Genomic DNA, 26153 nt, shown 5'->3' with positions numbered 1-26153 from the left:
ACGAACTGGCCTAAGTGAGCCATTTGTAATAATATGTGTGATTACATCAAGACGTGTAGCACGCCAGACAGGAAACCAGCATGAAGCCAACACGTGTCCAGAAACACATCGGGTTACATTGAACAATGAGCCATAGTTTGCCTCATTAAGGAAAAACGACTTCCATTTTCCTTATTTCCGCCAGCGAGAATAGCTGTTGGATCAGAATGATCCCGATGGATTCCCCTTCTTTACACGGCAGCGGCTTTACTTGATGTAGGTTGAGGGGACAGAGGCACTCGCCGTGTTTATATGCCTGTTTTCCAGCCGCAGGTCACGTCTCAGTGGTTGGTTGGGCCATCACTGGCGAAGAAGGGGGACCTGGATCTGCTGTGGGAGGGTTCCCGTGTGGGAGTCTGTAGAGATTTCCAGAACTCCTCCTCCTGTCCCTGGGGCTCGGCGGGAACAGGTTTTTCCTTGACTGGCTCTCACCCGTCTCTGAAGCGCACCGGCGAGGCGAGCGTGGAAGGGCTCCTGAGCCAGCTTGTCCTGGAGCATCTGCATCTGGCCCCGCTGCAGTGGGGTGAGTACCTGCCGGTCCCCGCCGGGTGAGCGCGGCCCTCCCCGCGCCCGCATCTGCTCCTGAGCGCGGCTGCGTGGGCCAGCCGGCCACGGCGAGGGTGCGTATTCAGACGTGTCCCGTCAGCACGGACCCATGAAAGGGTCAACGCCCTCCAGATACGCGTGTGGCGGTGGACGTCGAGACCCCGTATGGTTCTAGCCGCCGCGGAGTCCGACCTCCTCCGTGGTGGCACTTGGCCTCGTGTGCGTGGCCGCGGCCCCCCTCCGCGTTTGGGTCTTGAGTGATTGGCGTGGCGGACGCGAGCAGGTGTGCAGCCTCCTTGCTCCTACCCTTCTCTGGATGAGCTCTGACGGCTTCGCACGGGGTCAGCCCGGAAGGGTGCCTGTGTGGTCAACACCCTGACTGGGTCCTCGGCCCGTGAGTTCACCTGGAACGATCTTTCCAAATGTCTGCTTCCTGTTGCACCAGAAGCCGTTACCCTGGCCTGTGTCTTCCCAGATAGGAGTCAAAACTGCTTTGTTGAGAAACAAGCTAAGTGCATTTTTGTTGAAGTGAGAGGCTTCATTATTTTCTGGAAACGGTTTCATTATATAATCTATTTTAGGTCAGATGCGAGCAAGCAGTTTGTGTGTTTTTTTGTTTTTTTTTTATACCCCAGATATCATTGTAATTAGTGTCAAGTCTTTTCTCTGGTTAATTAAAGTATGATCTCCTCCTTTTGCCTGTTAGAAACACATGGGAATTGTCCCAGGGGCTTGAAGAGAAAAACCTTTTTCCTGGCCTTCCCTTCCTCCCCCATCAGTTTGCTCGACCCCCACATACTGCGGGGGGGGGGGGGGCTCTCCTCGCTGCCCGGCTCCTGCTCTCACAGATGAAGGCCGGCGGGAGTCCGTGAGCTGCCGACGTGACAGCAGTGAATGGATGGCCTTTTACACCCAAGGGGCTCCTTCGTGCGTCCGGCCTGAGTGGAAGGAAGGGGGTGTTTCTGCAGAGAATCAGTGTTTGCCCCATGGGGGGCTTCCCTCAGCCCACTTTTCCAGGTTGGAATGTCCGATCTCTTGCTTACCTGGACACAGCCAGCTGTTTCCACCAGGTGTGGTTAGCTGAGCAGGCTCAGACACCCAGACCGCCCTGCCTCCAGGGCTGGGACAGGCCCAGGAAGCCAGCCCCGTGAAACAAAATGAAATCAAAACTTGTGTTAACATATCCTGTCCACCAAAAGAAAGAACTTGGCCAGGGCCCACACGGTCCCACCGTAGCCACACCCTGAAGTGGGTCCCAGAGGTTCCGGACTCCTTCCAGAGCCCGCCTGGAGGTCCCTGCCTTTGCTCTGGATTCCTTACGGGTGTTTTTCTTTTCTGTTAACACAACTTGGGTCAGCTGTCCTACACGCGTCATTTGCGCAGCAGCAGGTTGGTAGATGACACAGGTGTTAGTTATGTTATCCTGGAGAAGATGTATGGCTTGAAAAGAAAATCCTAGGACCTGGAAGGCACTGTGCCAAGCAGTGTCGCTGGGAGGACGTGTGCCGCTTCCTGCATGGGGGCGGCCAGGTGCCACACCTGTCGTGTCCCGGAGCGTCCCACCAGCCGAGTTCTTGTACCCACGGCGTTAACACCCCCAGAAACCGCGCATGATGTCTTCCTGGTCCGAGTGTCGTAATTAACTTGTCTGTTACCGTATCTGGCTGTTGCCAGTGAACATCTTCATGCTCAGATTTTTGTCTGGTTTTCTGCCTGGACCAGTTATGTAGTTTCGGAGTTCTGAGTCAAAAGACGTGAACGTTAAGTCCCTTGAGCTGTTCTGCTAAGTGAATACGTGACTGTTGATGGCGACGTGGACATTGTGGGCACTGGGGTTTCTGAGGCCACTTCCTCTGTGGTGTTGTGAGCACGATTCTGGCGCGGTGGCCCACGAGGGACGGCGGTGGGTTTCGTCCACAGCGGACAGGGTCTTCCTCCCTGGCCACTGCCCATGCCAGTGCCCACCCTTCCGTAACCCCGCAGGTTATACCCCCCTCCTCACGGCAGGCAGGCCTGGGGTCTGCCCCGTCCCCGCCCCATGACTGGGCCCCTCCTCCGACCTGAGGGGGTCCAGATTGTGCTGCACAGGTGGCCTAGCCCGGCCGGGCCCTCGCTCACCTGACCGAACGCTGGCCGGCTTGGCCTGTGCCGGCAGGGTCCTCTCTCTGACTTAGAGCAGGCTCAGGTGGGCCACCCAACATCCAGCCTGTTACTTTCACCACTCTGCACGTGTGTATAACATACCAGGCGAGGTACGAGGACCCACATGGTCACTTCTGGTACCCTCGCGTGCTGCACGTGTCCTTCCCTAAACGAGGATGCTGCGGCTCGGCCACGTCAGCCGTCTTGTCCAGCACCGCCCCGCTGAGGGGTGACTGATCCACGTTCAAAGGCAGACGCCCTCAACTGGAATCTTGACCTTTCCACCAGATGACTCGATAAAAAGAATATATTCTCACCGCGGAAAGCCAGGCAAAATCAGAAACGTGGTCAGAAAAAAATGACCCTCTTCCCAGCTTCCAAAACAACCTCTATTTCATTGAACTTTTGTGTATTTCTAAGCCTTTTTGCTATCCCCAAGTTTAAATTCTGTTTATAGAGATGCCCGGACCGTGTCTGTATATTGCGTCTTTTTTTTTTTTTTTTTTTTTTTCTTATTTTTTACTTGACGAAACATATCTCCTGTATCACAGGCCTGTTGAATGCTCACTGTTAAAGGCCTAGTGGTAACCTCATCAGACGGATGTGAGGTCACGTAGTGCTTGGTCTGTTGTTGGATGTTTGGGTTGTTTTGAGATGTTCATGTTTCTGCAGGTTGCATGCAGCGGCTTGCACATAGAGCTTTTCCATGTTTGGGGGTCAGTCCCTCTGCAAGGAACCTCTGAAGTCGTTACTGTTTCATGGGGCGGTTGGAGAGCGCAAACGTGTCGGCATCCGTGTGTGATGGTGGCATCACCTGGCGCGAACGGGCACGCTGTTGGCACCAGGCTGCCATGCATCTTGGCCTCGGCTCTGCTGCTTCCTCGCGGTGACGTCCTCGTGCAAGCGGACGAGTCCTCTGAGCCTCGGTCTCTTACGGAGGCCGCGACCGCAGCAGGTCCTCAGCAGGTCCTCAGTGAGGGTTTGCGGAGATGTCCGTGATCCCAGCGAGGTCGCGCTTCTCTGCCTCTGAGGCGGGTGGGGGACCGCGGAATTGCTGGGTGCCTGTTGGTCGTGGGGAGGAGGAAGCTGGGGTTCTGGGGTGCATCCAGAGGCAGGGCAGGGCTAGGGCGGGACCCCAGGTCAGCATCATTGGGCTGCAGCTTCCCAGGTGCTCCCGTCTCCGGCTGGAAACTGCCCTGCCCGCCAGGCGGGAGGACAGGGCGGGTGGCAGAGCCCAGCATCCCCTGACTGCCTGAGGGCTGCTTCCCTTCTGGTCCGTAGGTGCCGGGTGTGGTGACAAATGAGGCCAAGCGGTCTGCCACACTGATTTCAGTGTCCCATTACTGTGCCCCCTGCCACCTCCCTCAGCTGATGACACTTTCTGTAGCTTCCTAGGTATATCAGGGATGGTCTGTGCTTTCATTGACAGCCGGGAGTACAGGTTAGGTGCTGGCTACGTTAGGCAGTGGATATTTTGAGCGCACATCTTCTGAGTCATCATCAAGCCAGCCCCACCATGCGCTCCGGCCCCGACCCGGGCTGTGATGTGCCGGCCACGCGCACGGGTGTGAGAGTCATGGGTCTGGGGACCAGCAGACACGTGACACTGGTGTCCTGCCTCAGGGAACAATGCCCTCACGTTTGGAGAGCGCGACACGGGGTCCACACTTTCCGTGCGGTTTGTCCAACCTGTGCGAGTCTGTAAGGCCTTACTGTTCTCCTTTTACAGCGTAGGAGGTGCTCAGGGATTTCTGTCACCTAAGGTTACCGGGAAAACCTAGATTGTTGGATCGAGGGATTTGTACGTTCACTCAGTGGATAGCTGTCTATCTGACCATCCAGTCTGTAGCACGCGCTGTCTCGGGTGCCAGAGACCCAGATAGAAGTTCCACTTCATCCCTGCCTTCAGGACGCTCCTGGTCTGATGTGGGTGGTGGACCCAGGTCGCTTAACAGACCACCCACACACAGCCTGGCATCCTGGATGCAGAGGCCAGAGGCAGCTCAGGAACCAGACTCCTGCAGCCACCTTGTTCCAGAGGGGCCAGCCCTGCACTTGGGGACAAGGCACAGAACCACCTGCAGGCCTGTCGCGTCTGAACATTGATCCTCCTACCTCCGTGTCACCTGCTGCATTCGGCAACCCTGTTCAGGAGTCTGGATCTGGGGTCCAGGAAGCCAGGCTGTCCTTGCCTCGAGGTGGGGCTGCATCATGGGGGCACTTCGGCAGAGTGTCTTTTTGTCACATGTGTCACGTGGAGGCCTTGTGGAGCTCAGTTTGTCTCCGACCTGAGAGTCGTGCGCAATGGCTGTGGTGAGTCAGCAAGTGATGTCGTGTCTCAGACGCCTCGAGAGGGCACGTGGAGAGCCAGGTTCCAGCCAGCCGTCCGGCAGGACAGGCGACAGCCACACGTGGCCGCAGGTGGCCCAGGCCTCCCTGGAGGCCCAGCCTGCCCGCTGACCCCTGCCTCTTTCCCAGGGAACTTGGCGATGGCACAGGGCTGTGGATTTCTCCAAGCATCCGTGCCTGGGAGAGAGTGTTAGTACACAGGCCCACCGGTGAGGCAGGCTTCGTGGGGCCAGGCACCTCTGTGAGACCCGTCTTCCCACCTGTTCCTCCGCCCCCCTCCACCCCAATCTTCTCCTTGGTCCCAGGCATCCTAGTTGTAAAATAATGTTTGGGAGCACTGCTTTCTTGTGATGATTTCCCCCCAAAGAGTAACTTTGTGGAGAGCTTACCGCAGCACGTCAGGAACAGTTCGTGGTCGCTTTCTCTGTCCCCTCACTCACTCTCCGTAATCACCCACTGAGATTGGCGTTATTACGTATCTTACGGGAGAAGCTGGTGAGTGAAAAGGTCATATAATTTGTCCCCAAAGTTGCTACTTCCGCATCTGATCTGCTCCCTGTGATCCAGGGTTCTCTGCAGACCTGTGGTTCTTTCTTACATGCCCTGTGCTGCCCCCAGTCACCCGGCCGTCCACCCAGCAAATGGCTACTGAACCCCTTCGAGGTACCCGTCTGGGCCACGCTCAGGGGGACTGCCTTGGGCCCCCCAGCCGTCAGCTGCCTGCCACTTTCTTTAAGAGCCACCTTCCTTCTGGAAGAAGATTTCTGCAGTAAGTCTCTGCCCACGGGAGGATGGGCCACGGGGCCATGCCTTTCAACTTTTGACTCCGAATCTGGGAAATCAAGGTTCGTGTCTCTGCAGTGTGGTGTATGGGGTCTCCCCGGTGCCCTGTGGCCCCTTGGGCCAGGACAGGCCATCCAGGAGGAGATGAGAGGTCCAGTGCACGTGCTACACCGTGCCCCTGCTCCACAGGTGCTGAGAAAGGACAGGTGTGCGTGCGGCTGTCAAGCTCTGAGAAGAAAGGAGACAGGTCTGAGATCTCCAGGGTGCCAGGCGGCAGGTCTCCAGTCCCTGATGGGCAAAGACTTGGGAGAGCTCCCTGCCCAGCACAAGTGGGCCAGGCACCCTGGTTATGACAGACCCGAGCCACCAAGCCAAGAAACGTCCCAGCTCTCAAACTGGGACCAGCGATATCAGCACCACTCCCTGTGTGGAGAATGCCCTGGGGTGGACGTCTGCTGGCACTGAACGTGCCCCAAGCCACACAGTCCCCACGACAACCCTGAGAGATTGGAAAGACCACCCTTGTTTTATAGAAAGCTCACGTCCCCATCCCTGGCGTGCATGCGGGTGGCAGAGTGAGGAGTGATTCTAGGCCTGTGCCCCTGCCTCAGAGGGAGAGACTCTGATCGAAGCTTCCTGCTAAGCTCCCGTCTAAGTGTAACCCCTTCGAGGCCACACACTCCGCGTTTGGTCTGTTGCTTTTGCAAAGATAAACAGGCACAAACGAGCTTCAGAATTGGGGAGGTGCAGCAAGCTGTGTGTGGAGTCTCTGTCCTGCCCCTGTCCCCCCCCCCCCCCCCTCGCCCCGGAGCCGTCCCATCCCACAGGCCGAGCTGTGCCAGCACCTGCTGCATTCTCCTCTCCCCGGGGAAGCCCATGAGGGAGTCCTGCCACTTGTCTTCCTCACTTACCGACAGGTCCTGGGTACCCTCCCCCGGCCGCCCACACGGAGCGGCCACATTCTTCTGTCCGTACTCCGCCTTCTGACCAGCCCTTAGGTGGTTCCTGGTCGTTCGCTCTCCTGAACATTGTCGGAACAAGTAAGCGTGCCAGTCCTCACATGAGCGAGACAAGCTGGAAGTCGCTTACTTTAAATTTAGCAAGCTCTTTAAAAATATCTTCTGTTTCTGTGTCATGCTTAGAAAGACTTCCCTCCTCTAGATTATATGCATATTTTAAATTCTCATGCTTCATGGGCTCATCCACTGCAACACTGAGATCTCCTCTTGATCTGGAATTTATTAAGGTGTGAGGAACGAGGCATGGAGCCTCTCCTCCCAGAAAACCATTTAATTGTGTCCAAGTCACTTAATGGTAAACTTTCTCCACTAATAAGCAGTGTCGTTTTTCTCGTGTGTAGGAACATTTTTGGACTCTCTTCCATGGATCTTTTTCCACCCATGAGGCAGAACCACCCTCGTAACTATTATGGGTTGATAGTATATTTTAATATTTGCTTGAGTATTTGCTTCCATGTCATTTGCTTGCCTCTCTTTCTCATCTTTATTTAAAACTGTGATAAAAACACATAAATATGCCATCTGGGCCATTTTAAAGTGTACAATTCGAGGCTTAACTGCATTCATACTATCGTGCACCAGACCATTTACTTGCAAAGTCGGAACCCTGCGCCTATGGAACACCTTTCATGTTTTTACGGAACTTCAGAAGGAGCTCACTTTTTAAACATTGAACTTCTGTTGGTATTTAACTGCCTTTTCACCTGAGGTCATTTTCTCAGTTTTGTTTCTTTTATATAATTTTCCTTCCTCCTCTTTTTCTTGATTCAGCCGGCTAACCGATGATCTCCTCCCCATCCGTTCTCCCTTCTCTAAGTCAGTACCTGCCGTTCCCGTCCTCACACTGCTGCTTCGTGTGGGCTCACTCTGTTAGTTTTTCCTCACTTACGGAGCCAGCTGTTGAGTCCATTTATTTAAAATGTCCTATTATTAGTGCAATGATTTTAAGGCTATGAATTTTCCTACAATTACCCCATTACCTGTGTCCTGATAGTTGACGTGTCCACGTTTGATATGGTTCAGGCATTGCGCAATTTTGGTTTGTTTCCTCTTTGTCCCCAGGGTCCTTTAAAACATAGGTGTTCTGTTTCCTGAACTTGTGGTGACTTTGTAATGTGAGGGAATTGTGACCATCCTAGTGCTGTTTTCACCTCTGAGAGTTTACTGAGGTTTCTTTGTGCTTCATTCTTTGTTGAACACACCACAGACGATGAAAAGAAAGGCATGTTCCTGGTTTTAAATATATTGTGTTGCAACACGTATCCGTTCAATTCCCTCTTTAATTGCGTTGCTTAGGTCTTTAGGATGCTCACTTCTTTGAACCGCCACAGGCTTTGAGAGGTGTCTTACAGCCGCTGCTACTGTGGGCCCTCTTCACCCCGAGGGGACTTCTGTCCACGGGTGCAGTGGCCCTGGGTCCGCAGGACGAGTGTGGGTGGTCTGTGGTGCATAGATATCCTCCTTGCCCTCATCGTGCTGTGCCCTGTATCCCTTGAAGTGCCCTTCTTTGTCCGTTTCAGTGCTTGTTGTTTGGTCTGATACGATTACTCTTGTCCCTGCCTACTTTTAGTTGGGCTGGGATGCCTTTGCCTGTCATTTTATTTTAAACATTTAAGATGTCCTTTTCTCTCCCCGCATGTGGTTCTCTTAGATGAAGCAAGGAGTTGAATTTTGGTTTGCAATCCAACTTTAAAGTGTTTTCCAGGGGCGCCTGGGTGGCTCAGTCCGTTGAGCATCCAACTTCAACTCGGGTCATGATCTCGCGGTTTGTGGGTTCGAGCCCCGCGTCAGGCTCTGTGCTGACAGCTCGGAGCCTGGAGCCTGCTTCGCATTCTGTGTCTCCCCCTCTGCCCCTCCCCTGCTCACACTCTGTCTCTCAAAATGCTCACACTCTGTCTCTCTGTCTCAAAAATAAATAAATACTTAAGAAAATAAAAAGTGCCCCTCTCCCTTGGCACTGAGAAACTGGCTGTAAGTACCTGCTGTAGCCCCTCCCCGACAGGATCTTGGCCTCTCAGCGAAGGGGCCCTGCCCTGGGGACACCCCAGCTTATGCTCTGGACCCCGGCCAGGCTGCCCTTTAGGCGGGCACCCTCTTCCCCCCGCTTGGGCCTTGGTGTCCTGTGTGGGGCCGCTCTGTCATGCAGATGCCCTCAACAACCACCCTCCCTGGGGCCTCGGGACTCGGCTTATGCAGGAAGGGGGCCGGGCTCTGCCAGGCTGCCTATGATGTGAGGTGAGGCCCCCACCCCTGCCATTGCCTTTCCTGGCTGGTCAGTCGTGCTCATTCATTTTTCCAGGCCCGCGTGAGGCGTATACTCTTCTCCAACACCCCTTTCCCTGGGCTCCACTCTTCCCCCAGCCCTGGAGCTCTCCCGGTTCTCCTGGGGGTATCCGTGCCTGTCACAGGCTCTCTGGGAGCTCCAAGTTACGTCTGCATCCCCACACCCCGGCCTGCTCCTTACCTGGCACGGAGTGGGCACAGAGCTGCTGCTTGAGTGACTGGTAAGCAGTGAGCCTTGAGCGAATACTCGGTGAGTGAGTGCGGGAGAGAAATAGTCCCTTTCCTCGAGGAGTTCATGGACCCGCTGGGGAGGAAGGCTGTGTTCCCAGCAGACAGAACGACCTGACTTCATGGAGGAGAGCCTCTCTAGGCATCTGTGAGGGTGCCTGCGGCTCTGGGCCCTGAGAGCAGCCTTCCGCCAGACCCCATGGGGACAGCGTCCGTGGTGACGACCGCTCCTCTGCTCCTGCCGCCTGACCACACGGAATCCAGAGACCTGAGCTGGCTGCTTTGAACTGGTGCTAATTAGTGTAGATGTAAGTCAGGCCCGTGGTTCCAGGGTCACAGGACCTGCCAGGCAGAGGTCACATACGACACGTGTTCCCTGCGGCCTCACACCGCCCTCCTGGGCCTGATGATACTTTCCGTGTCCTGGGATGCTGGTGGCCGCCTGCCCTCCCCTGGCACATGGACACAGCACTTGGCTGAGGCATAAGTCACCTTTGTCACCAGTGGCTGTGGGCAGGCCTCTCGGGGTTGGGGTAAATGACCTGCCCCCACCCAGGTCTGAGGCCATGAGCGATGGTTATACTGGACTTGCCATCTGCTGAGACTTTTCCTCCAGGACCAGCGCCCTGGCAGCAGGGGTCTGTCCGGGGCTGTGGCCATTCAGTTCCCCGCGGGCGCGGGTGCTCTCGGCTCTCCCTCCCGCCCTGCACGACGCGCCTGCTACCCCTCAGGCAGAGTACCTCTCCTCCTGCAGGTGGGGACCAGCAGCTGTGCGGTCACCAGCCGGGAAGTCACAGAGCTGGCATTGGGATCGGTGTCTGGGGCCAACCATGGGGCTTACGCTCTGTCACACTGCCTGGGTGTTCATTGTACCTTCAGGAAGACTGTATTTCAAGAAATTTCGAGACCTGCTGACCCAGGAGGTGGACGTTTCAGTCTTTCTCTCATCTTCCATTGTTTCTTCACATGATAGTAAATTTTAGCCCCTGGTGCTTCCGCACCACAGGAACCTTTCTCTCTGGATTCTGCAGGCCTTTCCCAGTCCCTGAATGCGGGGCTTGGGGGAGAATATATGTTCTTGCTGGAGCTCAGTGTAATTGAACAGGGTGTCCAGACGCGGACCAGCCAAGATTTACCGTACCCATCAGTGAGGTCCCGCTTTCTTGGATGCCTCGTCCGAGGACAACACGGGAAAGGTCCTCGGGCACCGGCCGGGTGGATGGTTCTGTGGACAGGCCGGGGCACTAAGGGCTTCTGGTAGAGGAGGTCATGCAGGAGAGGAAGGAGTCCTCTGACCACGTTTCCCCCCATCCTCCGGGCTGCTGGGAGCCCTGGCTGTTAAATAGGGCCTTGCTGGGAACCAGAACTTGGTTATTCTGCTGAATGTGGGCTGGGGCTGCGGTAGCCTGGGGGCTCACCTGGTGAAGCCTGTCCCCGTTGCTGCTGCGCTGGGGCCTCCGCGCGAGGCTGGCCACTCCCCGCAGCCCAGACCTGTCTCACCCATCGGCTGTCCATCACGAAGGCCTCTCCACCGGCAGCCCGCCTCCCCCGCCGCCTCCTGCCCCTTTCCCTCCTCCTCCAGTCACCGCGTCCCCTGCTGCTGCCGGAGGATGTCCTGATGGTGGTGGTTCTTCCCTGTCCAGGTCCTGTCAGCCCCTGCATTTGAGATGCACCCCTCCCCTCTCCTGCCCCTCACCCCGGGCTTCGTCTGGTCATGCGGGGTGTCTCGCAGGCTGCCGCCATCCAGGGGTGCCGTGGGAGCCCTGAGGAGGGAGGAGCCTCTGCCAGAGGGTCACTTGCACGTTTGCCCGGTGGCCCATCAGGAGCCTTGCCGGCCTCTCCTTGTCCCTAGCCCTCAGATCCTCCAAGGCTCAGGTCCCCTTGGGGAGCTTCCCGGTGCGGCCCAGCCCCCATCACGTCACCCCTGCCCTGGGTGTCCTCCGCAGGGACGCGGCAAGTGTGGGCCCGTGTGTGAATACACGATGCTTGTGTGTAGGCCGTGCCAGCTCTGTGCCCTTGGGCTGGTGGTGTCCTTCTCGTCTTAAGTCACTTCACCCAGGCCTCCCCCTCTAGTGTGGACACTCTTCAAGTGTAGACGCAGGCTCTGCCTCTCGTTTCCTGCTTCACTGGAGAACATGCCTGATACCGGTGCCCATGTCCTCGGTCCCTGAGGATGAGCTCACAGAGCGCTCCCACATCCGTTCGCCTCAGGGCCTTGGACTCAGTCACAGAGTTACAGACGAGAGCCCTGGGGCCTCCAGCCGGGCGAGGTGACCCGCCCGAGGTCTCCTGGCCAGGAAATCAACTGCAGGCCTCCGAGTCCCTCCGCTGTGCCCCCAGGCTGCCTGCTTCCCGAGGCCCGGTGAGGGCTGCGGGTGGGTACTGCGCGGCTTCCACCGGAAGGGAGCAAGGACGCCTGGTGAGATGCAGACACAGTGGGTGCCCACATGTATTGAGAAGTGCAGGTGAGCGGTAGGACGCTGGGGCCGTGTCCTTGCTAAGCCACCGGCAGCAAGGCCTGCAGCAGCCAGCTCCTCCTGGACGCTGGCCCCACTCCCTCACCTCTGCCTCCGCCTCCGGGCAGACTTGGGAGGCAGCTGTTTAGGGCTCCCGTCCCAGCTTTGCGGCCTTAGCAACTGTCTTGATCTAAGACCCAGACGTGGCTGGGAGGATCCACAGCCAACCAACCGGTGATAAATGTATGTATTTACTACCTGCTTTTCTCCTGTGGCCCCGCAAGGCATCTTTTAGGGAAATGGGGCCTGTCCTTAAGTAGCTCATATGCCAGGCCCCACGCACCCCTCTCCGAGGGGCTGTGCCCGGGGCGGGGGTGGGGGGTGGTGGCTCACTCAGGGTGGGGATGGCGTTGGGGCTCCCGCTGGTGGGCAGTGCCATTCCTGGGCCCCCGATGCTTCGGTCCTTGCTGCAAGCACAGGGTTTATTGGCATTTCCGGGCAGGATTAACTGTTGCCCTTGTTCCGATCCTGTCTGCAGCCTGCCGTGGGGAGAACGGGCCGACTGCCATGCGCGCCCCTCCCAGGCTCCTCCGTCCCGTGTGTGCTTTTGGCTGCAGCCAGCGCTCAAACCAAGGCTGCGGCTGAGACAGGGAGCCCTGGGTATGCACGGTGGTGGCCGGGGCGCCTCCACCGTCCCCGCGCTGACAAGCTTGCCTCTTCGGCCTTTTGCAAAGGTACGAGAGTCTTCGGCGTGAAAGGTCGAGGGCGCGTTCGGAACAGGGTGCCCGCCGTCCTTCCTGGCTCCCGCCTTTGGCTCCATGCACCACACAGAAGCTGAGTCCCTCGTGGGGCCTGGCGCCTCACAGCCCGGCAGGCCGAGCTCCAGGTGTCGAAGCCGCGGGGGGCCCACCCGCGGAGGAAGGGGAACCTCCCGCCAAGAGGCTGCGCTCACTCAGCATGGGAGGTGCTCCCGGGGGCGCTTGGAGCGCGTCAGGTCCGGTACCCCCGTCTCTGTTTTCCTGAGCCTGGTGGTGCCGCCGGGAGCCCGTGGAGGCCAGGCCTGGGGCAGCACGTCCTCTGCTCGTGTGCACAGGGATTCGTTCACAGTTTCTCGGGAAGGCAGATTTGTGAGCGTGTCGGGTCGGTGCCAGGAGCTGAGCCAGGCCCGGGATTCGGAGCTGAGGGGCATGCAGGAGCCATGCCACTTGTTGGCTCCAGCACTCTGTGTGAAGTTCGAGTCCCGCGGCTTCTTCTCACGGAGGAGATGAGCCGCAGGACGTCCTGTCAGTAGTTTTGGAAGCGTCGACTGAGACAAGGGCGCAGGGCTTGGCCTCTGGGTCCCTGGACCCAGGCAGGGCATGAGGAGCTTCCGGGTCAGAGGAGGGGGCTTCCCGGCTTCTGGCTCTTGCCAGGAGGTGGGGGAGGCGTCTCGGGCCGTCTGTCCATGCCACAGGGGTGACCGAGTCACCCCTGGCACACCAGGCTGTAGAAGGAAGGCAGGCCAAGTGGAAAGGGCCCTTCTCACACGCCTACATCTCAGTAGGGCCCTGGAAGATGGTGGGTGGTCTGGAGGTGGGGGGCAGGCACTGGCCCTCCCCATACTCTGGGGCTAGCATCTGGGGACCATCCAGAGCCACAGACATTTCCCCCGTGGCAGATGGAGAAGCTCACGTTTTGGCAACTTGCTTCAAATCAAACATCATGAAGTAGGATGGATCTGGGTCATTTTGCCGGAACTGCACCGAGCTGTGCTGCCCGTCAGCTGGGGAAGGGAGAGGGGCCGTGCTCCCTCGTGGTGGGACGGCCACCACCTCCGAGCTATGCTCCGGCCCCTGTGTACGGCTGAGCAGATGGAGGCCTGGCGGCCTGATGACCTCCCTCCAGTTGATGTCACTCACGGACCCTGTCTGAGCCGTCCCCACCCCCACCAGGAGCCACCAGCAGCAGGAGGAACACAGGTCTGGGTGTAGAAACTCTGGTTTCCAGTTCTGAGTGCTCCTGCTCTGAGGCTCCTTCCCCTCTCCCTCCAGGGACAGTCTTGCCGGAAGTGAGCGGTGCAGGGAGACGCTCAGGGCCGAGAGCTCGTGTGGGGCCAGTGTGAGCGGGGCCTGGAGGTCACCTCACCTCCCTCGTGTCACACCCAGCACCCTGGACCCCAGCCTGTCCCCTTCTGGTCTGTCCCTCTTCCTGGGCTGCCATCGGAGGACAGGGACAGGCTGCTGGCCTTGCTGTGCCTTACCCTCGTTTTTTGTCTGCCCTGCATTATTTGGAATGTGCTAAACAAGCACAGAGCAGATGCTTGAGGGAATGTGTTTGAAATTAAGCTGTTTAATTTCTTAGGAAGGAAAAAAAGGTCTGGAAGCAAATGTGGGTCAGCTTAGTCTGCAGTACTGAGAGGTTTGGGGGAAAAATAGCTCCTTCCCATTTGAGGACCTGAGAAGGAAGCGCTGGCCTCCGGGCCACTTTGAAGCCAGACCTTGAGCAGTCAGGCCTACTTCAAAGACCGAGCCTCCTGACCTTCCTCGGGCAGCTCCTGACAACAGCCTCCTCCCCCAGGCCCTTGGCTGGCGATTCGTCCCTGGACCGTTGATCCAGTCCAACAGCTGGAAAAAAATAGCCACATAACCTTCGCTCTCAGAGATGTCCGTTCTGTCAGAGGACGAGTTCCTTAGCTTGAAACGAGTTTGCCACATCTCCCCTGATGGTGGATGTGTAACTCCTGGTGGGGCCGCAAAATGCAGGCGCCAGCCCGTCTTCCGAAATCACAGCAGATCAGGGGGAGCACAGCCTTCAGGGTCAAGAGCCTGGCTTCTCCTGACGGGACCTTTTCCCTCCATGAGGGTAGGTTCATTGTTTGGCCTGCAGAACCTGGTCTCTGAGTCTGCAGATGGACCAGTCCCAATGCAAACGAGAGTGGGGAAGGTGATGGCAGAATGTACACGTGGCCACTGCAGAGCAGGAGTGGCCGGTGACATCGTGTTGTCCACAAATGGAGAAGCGTCCAGACACAACAGTGGTGACTAGGTATCTTGTGCTGAGGACTCCTGAGAATCTGATGATAAACCCACATGGAAACAAGGTTCTGTGTTCCCTTCCAGAGACTCGACCGGTTCTTCCACATGTTCCCCCCCGGGCCCACCCAGAAGTTGGCTGGTTCTCAGTGAAGAGCCTGCTTTCACAAGGGGGCGGGAGCGAAGCACCGTCACGACGTGGTGGCCACGGGCCGGACAGCTGCGTAGACGAAACTGCCTCCACTTTGTCGCGTAGGGAGACCGGGGCTCAGAGACCTAAAGCTTTTGCTCTGAATCCCTTGGTTCGTAAGTGCCACGGGGCCCCAGGCACATCCACGCTCCTCTGGTCTAGGGTGGGCGCCCGTGGAAACCAGGTGTCCTTTCCGTGTGGGTGGCTTGACAGAAAGTACAGAGGTGCAGCCACGGATTGGTGCAAGATAGCCTCTCTGCCGTGGCCACGGGCTTCCTGGACCCCGTAGGCTGGCATGTTCCTTACAGCCTCATCTAGCGGTAAGCTATGTTCAGATGGCCGAGGTGGGTCCAGCCCCTTCTGTGCAGGGGGCTCATTCACTCAACACTCACTTCCTGCGCACATACCGTGAGCCCAGCTCTGGGCGAGAAATGGGGTACAAGGGCGGTGGGCTGGTAGGAGATGCTGAAGGCAGTGTAGCCTGCTTGATGGAAAGTGCTGGGTTTGGGCTCAGCCCTTAGTGCCGATACTGGCTTATTGGATGACCAGGAGCATATTGTCGGGATTGTCAAAACCTCTCTGCTCTCAGGGCTCAGGACCTAGCAGCATGCAGGAGAGGTTCCCAGCTTGTCGCCAGGGAGCTGACTGTCTCACAGAGGCATGACCGTTCCAGCTGGCCCTGGTGTGTAAGGAGGCTAAGCCCCCATGTTGGCAGGTGACAGGGAATCTAGGCAGGTCCGGTTACAGTTGGGGCATGTATTTTGTAGCAGGAAGATGCAGGGGTCCCACTGGTGGCCTGTGTTTTCTTTGTGAAACAGGCAGTGAGATCATGGCAAGGGATGGGGGATGTGCGTGGATCTGAGAAACATGAGGGTGTAGGAGAGTTTATGTACAGTATGGGGCACAGAAGGAGCCTAGCCCTGGTCACAATTCAGTAGACCTACACTGAATTTGCGGGAGGAGGAAGGGATGTGGTCATGATAGGGGCAGATTCCGTTCCGAGGAGAACTTTGTAGGAAGATGGGGAGGGCCCAGCGTGAGCAGAGATGATGGAGTGCTGGTCCTGACAGATGGAAGGTTCTTCGTTCATAACCCTGAGGGAATTACCTAAGGGCTCTGCATGGGCAGGCCCAGGCCGGGTGTGGAACGGAGGCTGGTTGCCCGGAGCAGGAGGAAGGCTCACCACCCAGCCATCGGGGAGTTTCACGCTGGAGTGTGTTTCTCGGCGGGCTATGAACATGTTCGTCTCCCTTTGCTAATCTTCCTCTCCTTCAAGCCTGAGGAGATGGTGGATGGTGGGAACACAGACGAATCCGTGCAGGCCTCGTCCCAGAGTGGAGGGGCAGACCTGCACACGGCTGGGGCCGGACTCTGGTTCCAAGGTTCAGGACAGAGGTCATTCCGGAGGTAGGGGAGCAAGACGGGCACGGGCCGTAGGAGTGGGCGAGGCCCCCGTGGAGAGAGGCCACGCTGCCACGGGTCGGAGGTCACAAAAAGTAGGAGGACCTCTCCGCGGTCGCCTGCCTGAAGCCTGCACGGTGCGCGGTGACGTCCAGCGCTCTGCTTTCCCTGCCCGTTCAGCCGGTGTCCTCGTGCCCATCCCAGCCGAGATTCTGCAGCTCCGCTCACCGGTCCTCACCGCCGCCCTCCCAGGAGACCACCCGCTTCCCCTTCTGGGCGGCAGCTACTTATCTGTGTGTGATCTTCCTGAGCCCCGAATCCATCCGTTCTTTGGGTTCCCAACCCCTCGGGGCACTTCGCATGAGGCCTCGGACACAGACCGGCGTGGTCTCTAATTTCTGAAGCGAAGTCAGGGGCCAGGGTGTCACGTAGGATCGAGTGCTTCCGGGTGTAACAGGCGGCCTGAGCGGCGGGAGGCTTCACTGCAGACTTGGAAATACTGGGCTTTTCTGCACCTTTGGGACAGTTACACACAATCGGCGCTCGGAACGGCGGCGGGCGGGGAGGGCGGGCAGGAAGAATGGGTCTGATTGGACCGTCTGTTCTAGTCCCGGTGTTTGGTGTGCAACAGATTGGTTTAAATTTGGCCAAGTTTTCTTAAAACCCCATCTGAGCTCTTGAGAAACCACAGTGAGAATATACAGCTTGCGTTTCATCATGAGTTGCATCCCCCAGTGCTGGTCTCCTGTGCGGACGAGCCTCGGGGGCTTGTGTTGGAAAATCAGAGCCACCGACGACGTGCCTTGCTCCGTGACACTCGGCTCCCAGGGGCACATTGCCCTCCTCTGCCTCCAGGAACCTTGTGACCGTCTCTTTAGGACTCGGGCCTGTATTGTCGTTCCACAGGTGGTTTTCATGAGCTTGTTCTTAATTTGGGGAAGATGTGGGTTTATCTCTAGAAAACCAGATAAACTTGGTTAATGAAGAGCTTGAGACGGTCATTGATTCAGTCATGCAGGGAGCCTGTGTTCAGTGCCTCTGGATGCCCCGGGCCCTGGGCCGAGTCCTGGAAGTACAAAGATAAAATACCCGTCCTCAGCAGCTCTTGTGCACCTTGCTGGCTGCATGGGGACAGAAGTGGTGTCAGTGCCCGCTCCGTGTGTGCAAAGGTGAGAGCTGCAGGCCGAACGGTCTCTGGGTGGCCGTTCCCTTTCTCAGACACCAAGCCTGCCATGCTGTCGTCACGAGGAAACATTAATGCCCCTGCTTTCCGAAGCCATGGCATGTTATCACCCACACACCTTTTCTATTTTTGGAAACATGAACTTCATTATGCGGAAACCCAGCTTTGCTTAGTAAACACTGGAGGGCCCTGCTTTAACTTAATGTCTCTGTAGGTCATCAGGACAGTGAGCGGTATCGATTGTTGCTTCTAAATATGTGGAAACAGGATGGGCTTGATGATCGGGAAGGGCATGGTGTGAGGGGCTCTCCTGTGTGCCCCAGCACTCAAGGAAGCCATCCGGTTCTGTGGCCGCCTGGGGGGCATCTGGGCTTCAGACCCTGCAGCTCAGTTCAAGTCAGAGTCACTTCTCAAACTTTGACTTGGGGCCAGGTGTTGGAGGATGCGGCGGGGGATGGGGGGGAAGCTCCAGCCTTGGAGAAGCGCCAGGTTCCTGGGCTTGGCCTAGGCGTCACTCGTGTGGCATCGCAAATACGGAATGCTCTCAGTGCCTCGTCCGGGGCTGAGCAGAGTCGTGGTGGAGGAAGTCACCTGTGAGAGAGGGCTAGAATTAGTAGGATTTCAGTGTGCAGAAACAGGGAAAGATCCTAGGTGGATGAGCAGCAGGATGAGCCAGCGCCACAGGGTGGCCTGTAGGCAGTGTGAGGATGGGGTGGCCAGAGGGGTGTGGGTGATGTGCCCGGCATTAGCAGACCTGCACCTCCGCTCTGCTCGCAGGCCCCGGCCTGGGCAAAGCTGCTGGTGCTTCTGGAATGTGCAGCGTGTCGTTCAGTGTTCAGGGCCCCGCGGGTGCAGGCCGTGTCACAGGTGAGGATCACGGTAACGTGGGTTTCCGTGCACGTTCTCCCATGCCTCCTCCCGTGCAGCCACCACCCTTCCGGTGCCGTCCCCTGCCCCCAGCTTCTGAACATTTGACAGTAGAACGCAGAGAAAATGTCAACCGGTTGCAAGGCACATTGCAAACCTTGGCAAAGATGCAGAGTTTCTCGAAGTGGGTGAAAACGATAGGGGAGAGCTGCTGTTGGACGCCCTGCCCCCAGCCCTGGGCAAAGGAGGGCCCGTGGGGCAGAGCTGATGGTGAGGAGGAGGCCTGCAGGGGCCTGACGCCGGCTGGGGAGGCCGCTGAGGTCCCAGGGAGCTGGGCCTCAGGGGCATTCCTAGGGCCGTGCAGAAGTGGCCCCCTCTGCAGTCATACCGTGGGGTCGAGTGCAGGGTAAGCGTGCTGTATTGTGCTCTCACACACGCTGGTGAGAAAGGTACCGGAAAAAGCGATCACAACGGACTCTTTGCCCTTGTAAAGGATGGGCACCTATGGCGAATAGGACCTGAATTTTATCAGCTCACCTCAAGTAAACTTGTTTTCATCATTTTTTTTTTAATTTCACTTTCCAAGTAAAGCCCCAATCACACCTTCTTCCCACTATGTGCTGTGACCACTTAGTCCCATTTGTACACGGACTCACTTAAAAGTATTCTTTTTTGAGCACTTCCGAGGTGGCAAGGCCTCCTATCCTTGGGACAGCGGTCTGTTCAGTGACTGGTTGAAAGGCAGGGGGGCCACGAGGCAGGCCACTTGGCTCCTTCGCGCCTTCACTCGGGCTGGCCGCTCCCTTCCCCCGCCGCGGGCTCCGTGGCAGCGGCTGATGAGTTCTTCCCAATCGGAAAGGGGCTTCGCCCTCAACTGGGGGGTGGCAGAAGACCGAAGGGACCGTGCGCCCAGCTCCTGACTCTTGGGGGCACGCGCGGCACCCCCGAAGCCTCCCTGGCTGGTGTGTCCCTGCACGTGGCCGTCGGCGGGCACTGGACTGACCTTCGCAGGCAGGTTGGGGTTCCCGCTGCTGCCCTTGCTCGCCGTGGGGGCCCCCACTCTCCTGAGTTCATGTCGCAGAGCTGCTGTCAGGCCGCACTGTGAGACCCGTGTCATGTTCCTCGTGAACACGGGAAGCCATAGTGCTTTGTCCCCCTGCCTGTATTTCTAAACACCTGCCTACTTCACATGCCCCCTGGCTCCCATTGTCCTCAGAGGGCAGACACTAGTGGGACCTTCGGGGCCAGGCCTGGTCGCCCTTTTCTCTTCCTGCCATGCTGGCCGACACACAGCTTCTGGACACCTCTGCCCGGAGGGCCCCACGCACCTTCCTGCTCTCCTCTCAGGATGCAGCACGAGGACCCCATCCTTCAGAGCCCTGCCCTGGGCTCCCGGGCCTCCCAGCTGGCTCCTCCTACACTTGTTGCCCTGTTTCTTCTCTGACCGGGAGCCTCCTTGAGGGCAGAGGTGTGGCAGAGTCAGTTTGTGTCCTCATGCTGAGCACACCAGACACCCGCCAGGCACTCGGAGAACATCTGAGTGAGAAATGACTGCGTGAATGAACAAAGGAATGAGGACAAATGGCAGACGGACACACAAGTGTTGAGAAAACGACTCCGTGAATGAATGAATGAATGAATGAATGAATACATACATACGGTCTTGCGCCTTAGCTGGCTCTGCCTGAACTTCCTGCGTCCTGGTCTTTTGCTGTCCCTGGTCTTTTGCTGTCAAGCACCAGGTTTTGATATGGGCAAAAGTGAATTCTGGAAGCAAGCCTGTCACATGCACAATTGGTGATGGCGTTCAGACGCGATTCTGTGGCTTCTCTTGAGAAAAGACATTCGTAAGCCCCTTTGCCCGCCCCCTCCGTCCCCAGTCTGACCACTTTGCTGTCGGCCTGCCTTACAGGTGAGCTCTGGGAAGGCCCAAGCGGGCTTGGGGAGAGCAGGGGCCCACACACATCCCAGGCTGCATCGGGAGTGGGTGGGCTCACCGCCCTGTCCCCTCGTCAGGGAGGCTGGGGGAGCACCAAGGGCCGTGAGGTCCATCCCCCGGGGGAGCAGAGATGGTTTCGGGATGCAGTCCCGGGAGGGTTGGCAACAGGTCCTCACAAGGTTCCAGGGGGAAGGAGAAATCGTGAGGAAAGGCACACTGAAGTTGGGCATGTTTCTGCCCCCAGCCTGGGGCCTCCCAGCTCAGTCCTCGACCCGCAGCTCTGCCCAGCGTCTGCCCCCCAAGTTCCCAAACGCCTGACGTGCCGAGGATGTGGTGGTAGGAGGAGCCAGGACGGATGAGGTAGCCCGGGGAAGCCGCTGCGGTGCTTACTGTGTCCTGCGTCCTTCCTGCTTGTGGGCACCACCACCTCTCGTCTCCTCGGCCCCGGGAGGAGGAGAACATCGCCCAGTTTACGATCCTGTGGGAGGCCCGTGCTAGCGGTGCCTGCTGACAGACAGGGTGGCTCGGTGGTCTCCTCAGGACCTGTCGGTTCCATCTCACGGCGGCCCCACGACACCAGGGCCAAGCCGGGCCCTCCGGAAGAAGAGCGTGCCCGTTGCCCAGCGGCTCTTGGGTGCCCGGCACCTGAGAGGGCTTCTCACCAGCTAGTCCCATGGAGGACGCAGGTGCGAGGCTGCCGCATTGGAATCTCCTGAAGGGTAAGCACAAGGTCCCGACCCCTGCCTCGCTGGGGTTCTGATGTCGGAGGTCAGGTATGGGGCTCAGAATCCCCGTGTGTGCTGAGCGCCCGACACAACCATTACAAGAGGCCAAGTTGGCAATTCCTGCTTTTCGTTGTTGGGCATCTCCAGGTCAACCTGCGGCCTGGTGGTGCCATTGTCGTCTGAGGCTTCAGGTCCCAGAATCACAGAGTCTCGGGGCTTATTTTTATCTATCTATCTATCTATCTATCTATCTATCTATCTTTTTGATCTGTGGGCCTGCTCCTGGTGACAGGGTAACCACGTAGGCCCGCTGGTCTTCCAGGCATGTTTGTGGAGGAGGCAAAGTCGCCCGCCTCTCCGGGACGTGAACAAATAGTGGTTTAATGATTGACGCGTCTACCTCGGCAGCACCGTGCCAGCTGCATAGGAAGACGACGAATCACGCCGCGGCAGGAGCCGGGGAGCCCGCACAGAGGCCGGGCCCTGTCAGCCCGGCTTCAAGCAGGCAAGGCGGGTGGCCAGGCTGGTACAATTTGAGGATGGGAGGGGAGGCCAGCGTGCTCCCTGTGCCGGCCCCGGTGCCCACTGGCACCGCTTTGCTTAGCTCACGCGAGAACTCCCCACCCCCGGCAAGGCTCCTGAGAGATTCGACCAGAAAGGAGAAAGGAGAGGCATTCTTTAGCGTTTATTACGATTTTACTGCACGCCTGGCATTATGCTGAGGGCTCCTCACGAGGTAGCTGCCGTGATCGCTGTGCCTCTTACCGCCCTCCCCACCCCCGAGGCCCAGAGATTCTAAATTCCTTCCCCACAGCCACACGGCCGGGAAGACGAGGAGCCAGATCTGAGTCTGGGGGCCTGGATAGGCTAGGCTTCGGTGAGGACACCGTGGCGGGTGCCCCCGTGCCTCGTCCCTCACCTCCACGCCGGGCGCAGACGAGGCTGCTGAGGGTTGGATCGCTGCCCGGGGAGGGTGGGGCCCCAACCCAGGCCTGACTCCCAGCCAGGCTGAAAGCCTGGTCAACGGCGGTGTCTGTGGTCTGCGGCTCTAGGGAACCAAGCTGGCCCTGTCGATCTGGACTCAGAGAAGGTGGCGATTGCGGTTTCTGATGTTCCAGAGTCGTGCAAGGAATGCAGAAATTTCCCGAGTGCTGGAAGAAGTCGGTCTGCTGAGGTTTCCCGGCACAGGGAACCCCCAGACACCCTCCCAGGCTCTGATGAGCTGGTGGAAAACGATGAGTTTTCCACCCCAGAATGCTCAAAGATGAAGAATGGATGCATGTGTTCCTTTTCCCGGCTTTACTGCTTTCTTCAGGTGAGCCTCAGGGTGAGACCACCTGCCCTTTGAATTGAAGCAAAACGAGAATAATTACACGTTTGCACGTTTGTTATGTAATGATATATGATATGCACATGTATGTATGTATGTATAATAATTCCTCATAATTACAATAGCCACATGTGGTGTCTAATACAAAAGTATTAAATATTCACATATTCACATACAAATAGAAATACCCAAATCAAAACGAGAACCCTTTGCCTTCTCTTCACCGTTGCCCCGTGTTGGTCCCCAGCTCTGCCATCGTGCTCCCCATCTACTGAGGGGCACCTTTGCCCGAGGCTCCATTCTAGGTCCTTGGAGAGAGCACACCATGCTGTGTCCCACCCTCCGTTCTCCGCTTTTCACCAGGTGTGCCCCTGGCCCCCCTCCTCCCAGCTCCTAACCACCACCAACCCGGAAGGGGACAGTCACAGCCTGTGGGGCAACCTGCCTCCCGTTTCCTGGAGCTTGGATGTAAATCATGACCTTGGGGAGGCCAGGGGTTAGAGACCTGTTCGTTCGTTCATTCACTCATCCACTCATTCCCTCATTCATCTGTTTGTTCACCCTGTGAATACCTGCCTTGTGCCCCTCATGCTGGTAGCTCAGGGTGCACTGGGTTCTGTCCCTTTCTTCCCAGCCTGTCCTAGCTGGGGGCGGACAGACTCCAAGTCACTGATCCGTTGCCCTGTGTTGCATAAGGTGGGGTACAATCTCTAGCTCTTTCCAAAACAGAGGAGAGATTTGGAAGGGGCTTCCGAGTGACTCTGTGCTGATCTCTGGACCTCCCCCTGTGGTTCACCCTTGAGGGCACCTGCAAACGGGAAACTGGTAATTTCGGTCACAAAGAAGAAGGTGACCTGCACATCCATGTTCTTGCCTGCTGTGGCATTACGGACAGGTGCTGGGTTTGGGGCACGCCAGCTAGCACGGGCTCTGACGGGGCAGGTCTGTGGGCCAAGGGCCTCCCGTGTGCTGATAGGACAGGAGCAGTTTAATATCAGGCCTTGGTGTTGCTTAAGAACGTTTCACAAGATGGGCACCTGGGTGGCTCGGTTGAGCTTCCGACTTTGGCTCAGGTCATGATCTCACAGCTCGTGGGTTCGAGCCCAGCGTTGGGCTCTGTACTGATAGCTCAGAACCTGGAGCCTGCTTCTGATTCTGTGTCCCTCTCTCTCTGCACCCCCCCCACCCCGTCTCTCTCTCTCTCTCTCTTTCTGTCCCCCTCTCAAATATAAATAAACATTAAAAAAGTTTCACAAGCGATCCCTTACCAGGAAGGAAGATGCAGAGAGCAGCGTTGAATGGAGGAACGACATGTGGCCTGCTCCGTGGTTTACACGGTTGCTCAGAAGGTAGGAGTGGGCAGGCACCTGAGGGGTTTTCTCTCTCCACTGCCGAGGAACCCGTCGTTCTCCGCTCTCTCTCCCCAGGGTCCACCCGTATTTTAAAAGGTTGTGTCCCAGCCTGTTCAGTGAAGGATGATGATCCCGTTTTCTCGTCTCATTAGGCAGAACCACATACCTGCCAGCCCGCGGTAACTGGTGCACGCTCACGGAGCTGAGAGCGTTCTAGCCCGAGGGGAGGACAGGTGATGTTTTCCTTAGCGTGCACTTGCCCGACGGAGGGTAAACCTGTGGTTTCCCGTGGATTGTCGGAAATACTGAGAATCACGAGCCCGAATGCCATCGGTGCTTCTAGGAGGCCCCAGGTAGGAGCCGTCAGTGTGATTCGTCTCTGTCATCTTACACATCTGCACACTGCCCACGAGAAGCAGTTTCGTGAGCATTGGGGCAGGGCCAGAACTGATGCCGGATGAGTGTTTACTGCGCCCCCTGCACTGTGTGAGGGGCTTACGGTCCGGTGGGGGCCAGGCGCGAGCAAATGCGTTTCTGACCCAGTGTTGAACGATGAGGCGGGCACGTCCAGGGCTACGGAGTGCTGGCTGGGCAGGGGTCAGATCTCAGACATGAGGTGCTCTCTTGGTGGGAGGCCCTCCGGGAGCGTCTGCGGAATGCACGCTTGTTACTAAACCCGTATCCGTTCTCCGCCGCCCTGCTTCATACCGACAGAGCCTGCTCAGGTTCCTTGGGGTGGCTGGACCATTTGTAGCCTCATGACTCGGGAAATCCTTCCTGATGCCCTCTGACTTTCTCCAGAATGTTAAGCAGAAAATTACTTTATGCGGCCCCCTGCCGTGTGCTCTAAGATCCTTAAATATACGTATTTCCAGTTAGTCCACGGGACCCCTTTCCCTTACCAGTCGGTTTCTCTGTTGAAAGTTTAGACTTGGTTTCTGGCACCCTCCATGCTTCCCAGGCTACGTCCCCAGTGTCCATGATGCTCTTCGTGCTGTGCTTCCTCTGGAGGACCGGGGGTGGTGCAGGGTCACACCAAAGCCCGGGGGCCTTCTGGACAGCATCCAAGGCCCCCTTCCTCCCAGGACACCATGTTGTCAGGAAGTCCACCACCTGCTGGCCACCCCCACTGCTCCTGCAGTCAAGATGGGGGAGCAGCTGATAGTATTGGGGGTCAGCGTTTCTACTTGCTGAGCTGTTTGGGGCCTGAGATGCTGAGTTCTTACTGAAAGCATGGACAGGCGTAAGCTTTCGAATCGCCCAGACTTAGGTTTGAGTCAAGTCAGGGGCACGTGACGTACCGTCTTCTCTGACCCTGGCGCAACGTTCTTCCCACTCCTGTGGTCTTCTGTACCTCCCTGTAGAACTTAGTGTATTGTTGGACCAAAGTTCCTCTAGTAACCGGCAGAGTAAACTCTGAAAGTCTGGTCACTAGCCTTTCCACCGGTATGTCTGGGAGCAACACCATGGAAGTGTCCGGTAACGTCATGTGCCCTTTGGGGGCTGAGCTCGTGGGCGTGTCTGTCCGTTCTTGGCCGTCCTTATTCCCGCCAGTCACTCAAGTGAGAGTCTGTGGATGCTGGAGCTTCTGTAGGTGACCTCATGCGATGGTACCTCCTTCACGCCGAGTTCCCTTCCAATGGGGGCTTGTTGTCTTCATGTTGGTGCCCCAGCACCCGGCACGCGACTGGTCTTCCGTAGTCGTTGGTGAGGTGGACTGGAGGGCGGGAGGATGGGAGGATGAGTACGTTGCTGGCTGGGTAAATGGTCGGACAGGTCGAGAAGTTGGGTGAGTGGGTGGGTGCAGAGTTAAGTGGATGGTCAGGTGGGTGAAAAAGGCTGAGTGCATGACAAAGGAATGGGCGGATGGTTGGCTGTTTCTGGATGGATGGACAGTTTGCTTGCCCAACACATTGGCATACAAAAAAGCGTTCCTTTTGGGGGCTTGAATTCCTTCACAAGACAAATTCTATGGCCCAGCTTTTGTAGATGTTCTGAGATATGTATTAGAGTCTCTTATTTTTTTGGGGACAGCTTGGTGACTCATGATGAGAGTATTGTCGTAAGACCCCTTGTCTGTCGCTAGGACAAAAGCACTGTGGGGGTCGCAGTGGCAAGACCGCTCCTGGGAGCTCTGCTGCTCTGGGCACGTGGGGAGAGCCCTGAACTGGGGTCCAGAGCCCCAGGGGCCAGTCATGGCTCTGCCAGCTACTCCTCACGAGATTGCCCACTTTGCAGAGGTCAGCATGAATTAGAGTCATGCATGTAAAATACTTACCACCGTGATTGGCACATAGTGAACACTCAACA

General features: G+C 57.4%; 1 protein-coding gene across 6 annotated transcripts in view; it reads left to right on the top strand.

Moving 5' to 3' along the window:
- TRAPPC9 (trafficking protein particle complex subunit 9) overlaps nucleotides 1-26153 on the top strand; it is a 570776-nt gene that overhangs the window by 451290 nt on the left and 93333 nt on the right. For all 6 annotated transcript variants that reach the window (XM_019459757.2, XM_019459759.2, XM_019459760.2 and 3 more), the window contains one exon: nucleotides 472-562. In XM_019459757.2, coding sequence (XP_019315302.2) covers nucleotides 472-562 — 91 coding nt within the window. The remainder of the gene's footprint in view (nucleotides 1-471; nucleotides 563-26153) is intronic.

The sequence above is a fragment of the Panthera pardus genome, unplaced genomic scaffold (genome assembly GCF_024362965.1).
Source record: "Panthera pardus isolate Hobbes unplaced genomic scaffold, ASM2436296v1 HiC_scaffold_7, whole genome shotgun sequence".
Taxonomy (NCBI): Eukaryota; Metazoa; Chordata; class Mammalia; order Carnivora; family Felidae; genus Panthera; species Panthera pardus.
Note: the sequence above shows the minus strand (reverse complement) of the source record. Positions and strands in the feature narration are given on the sequence as shown.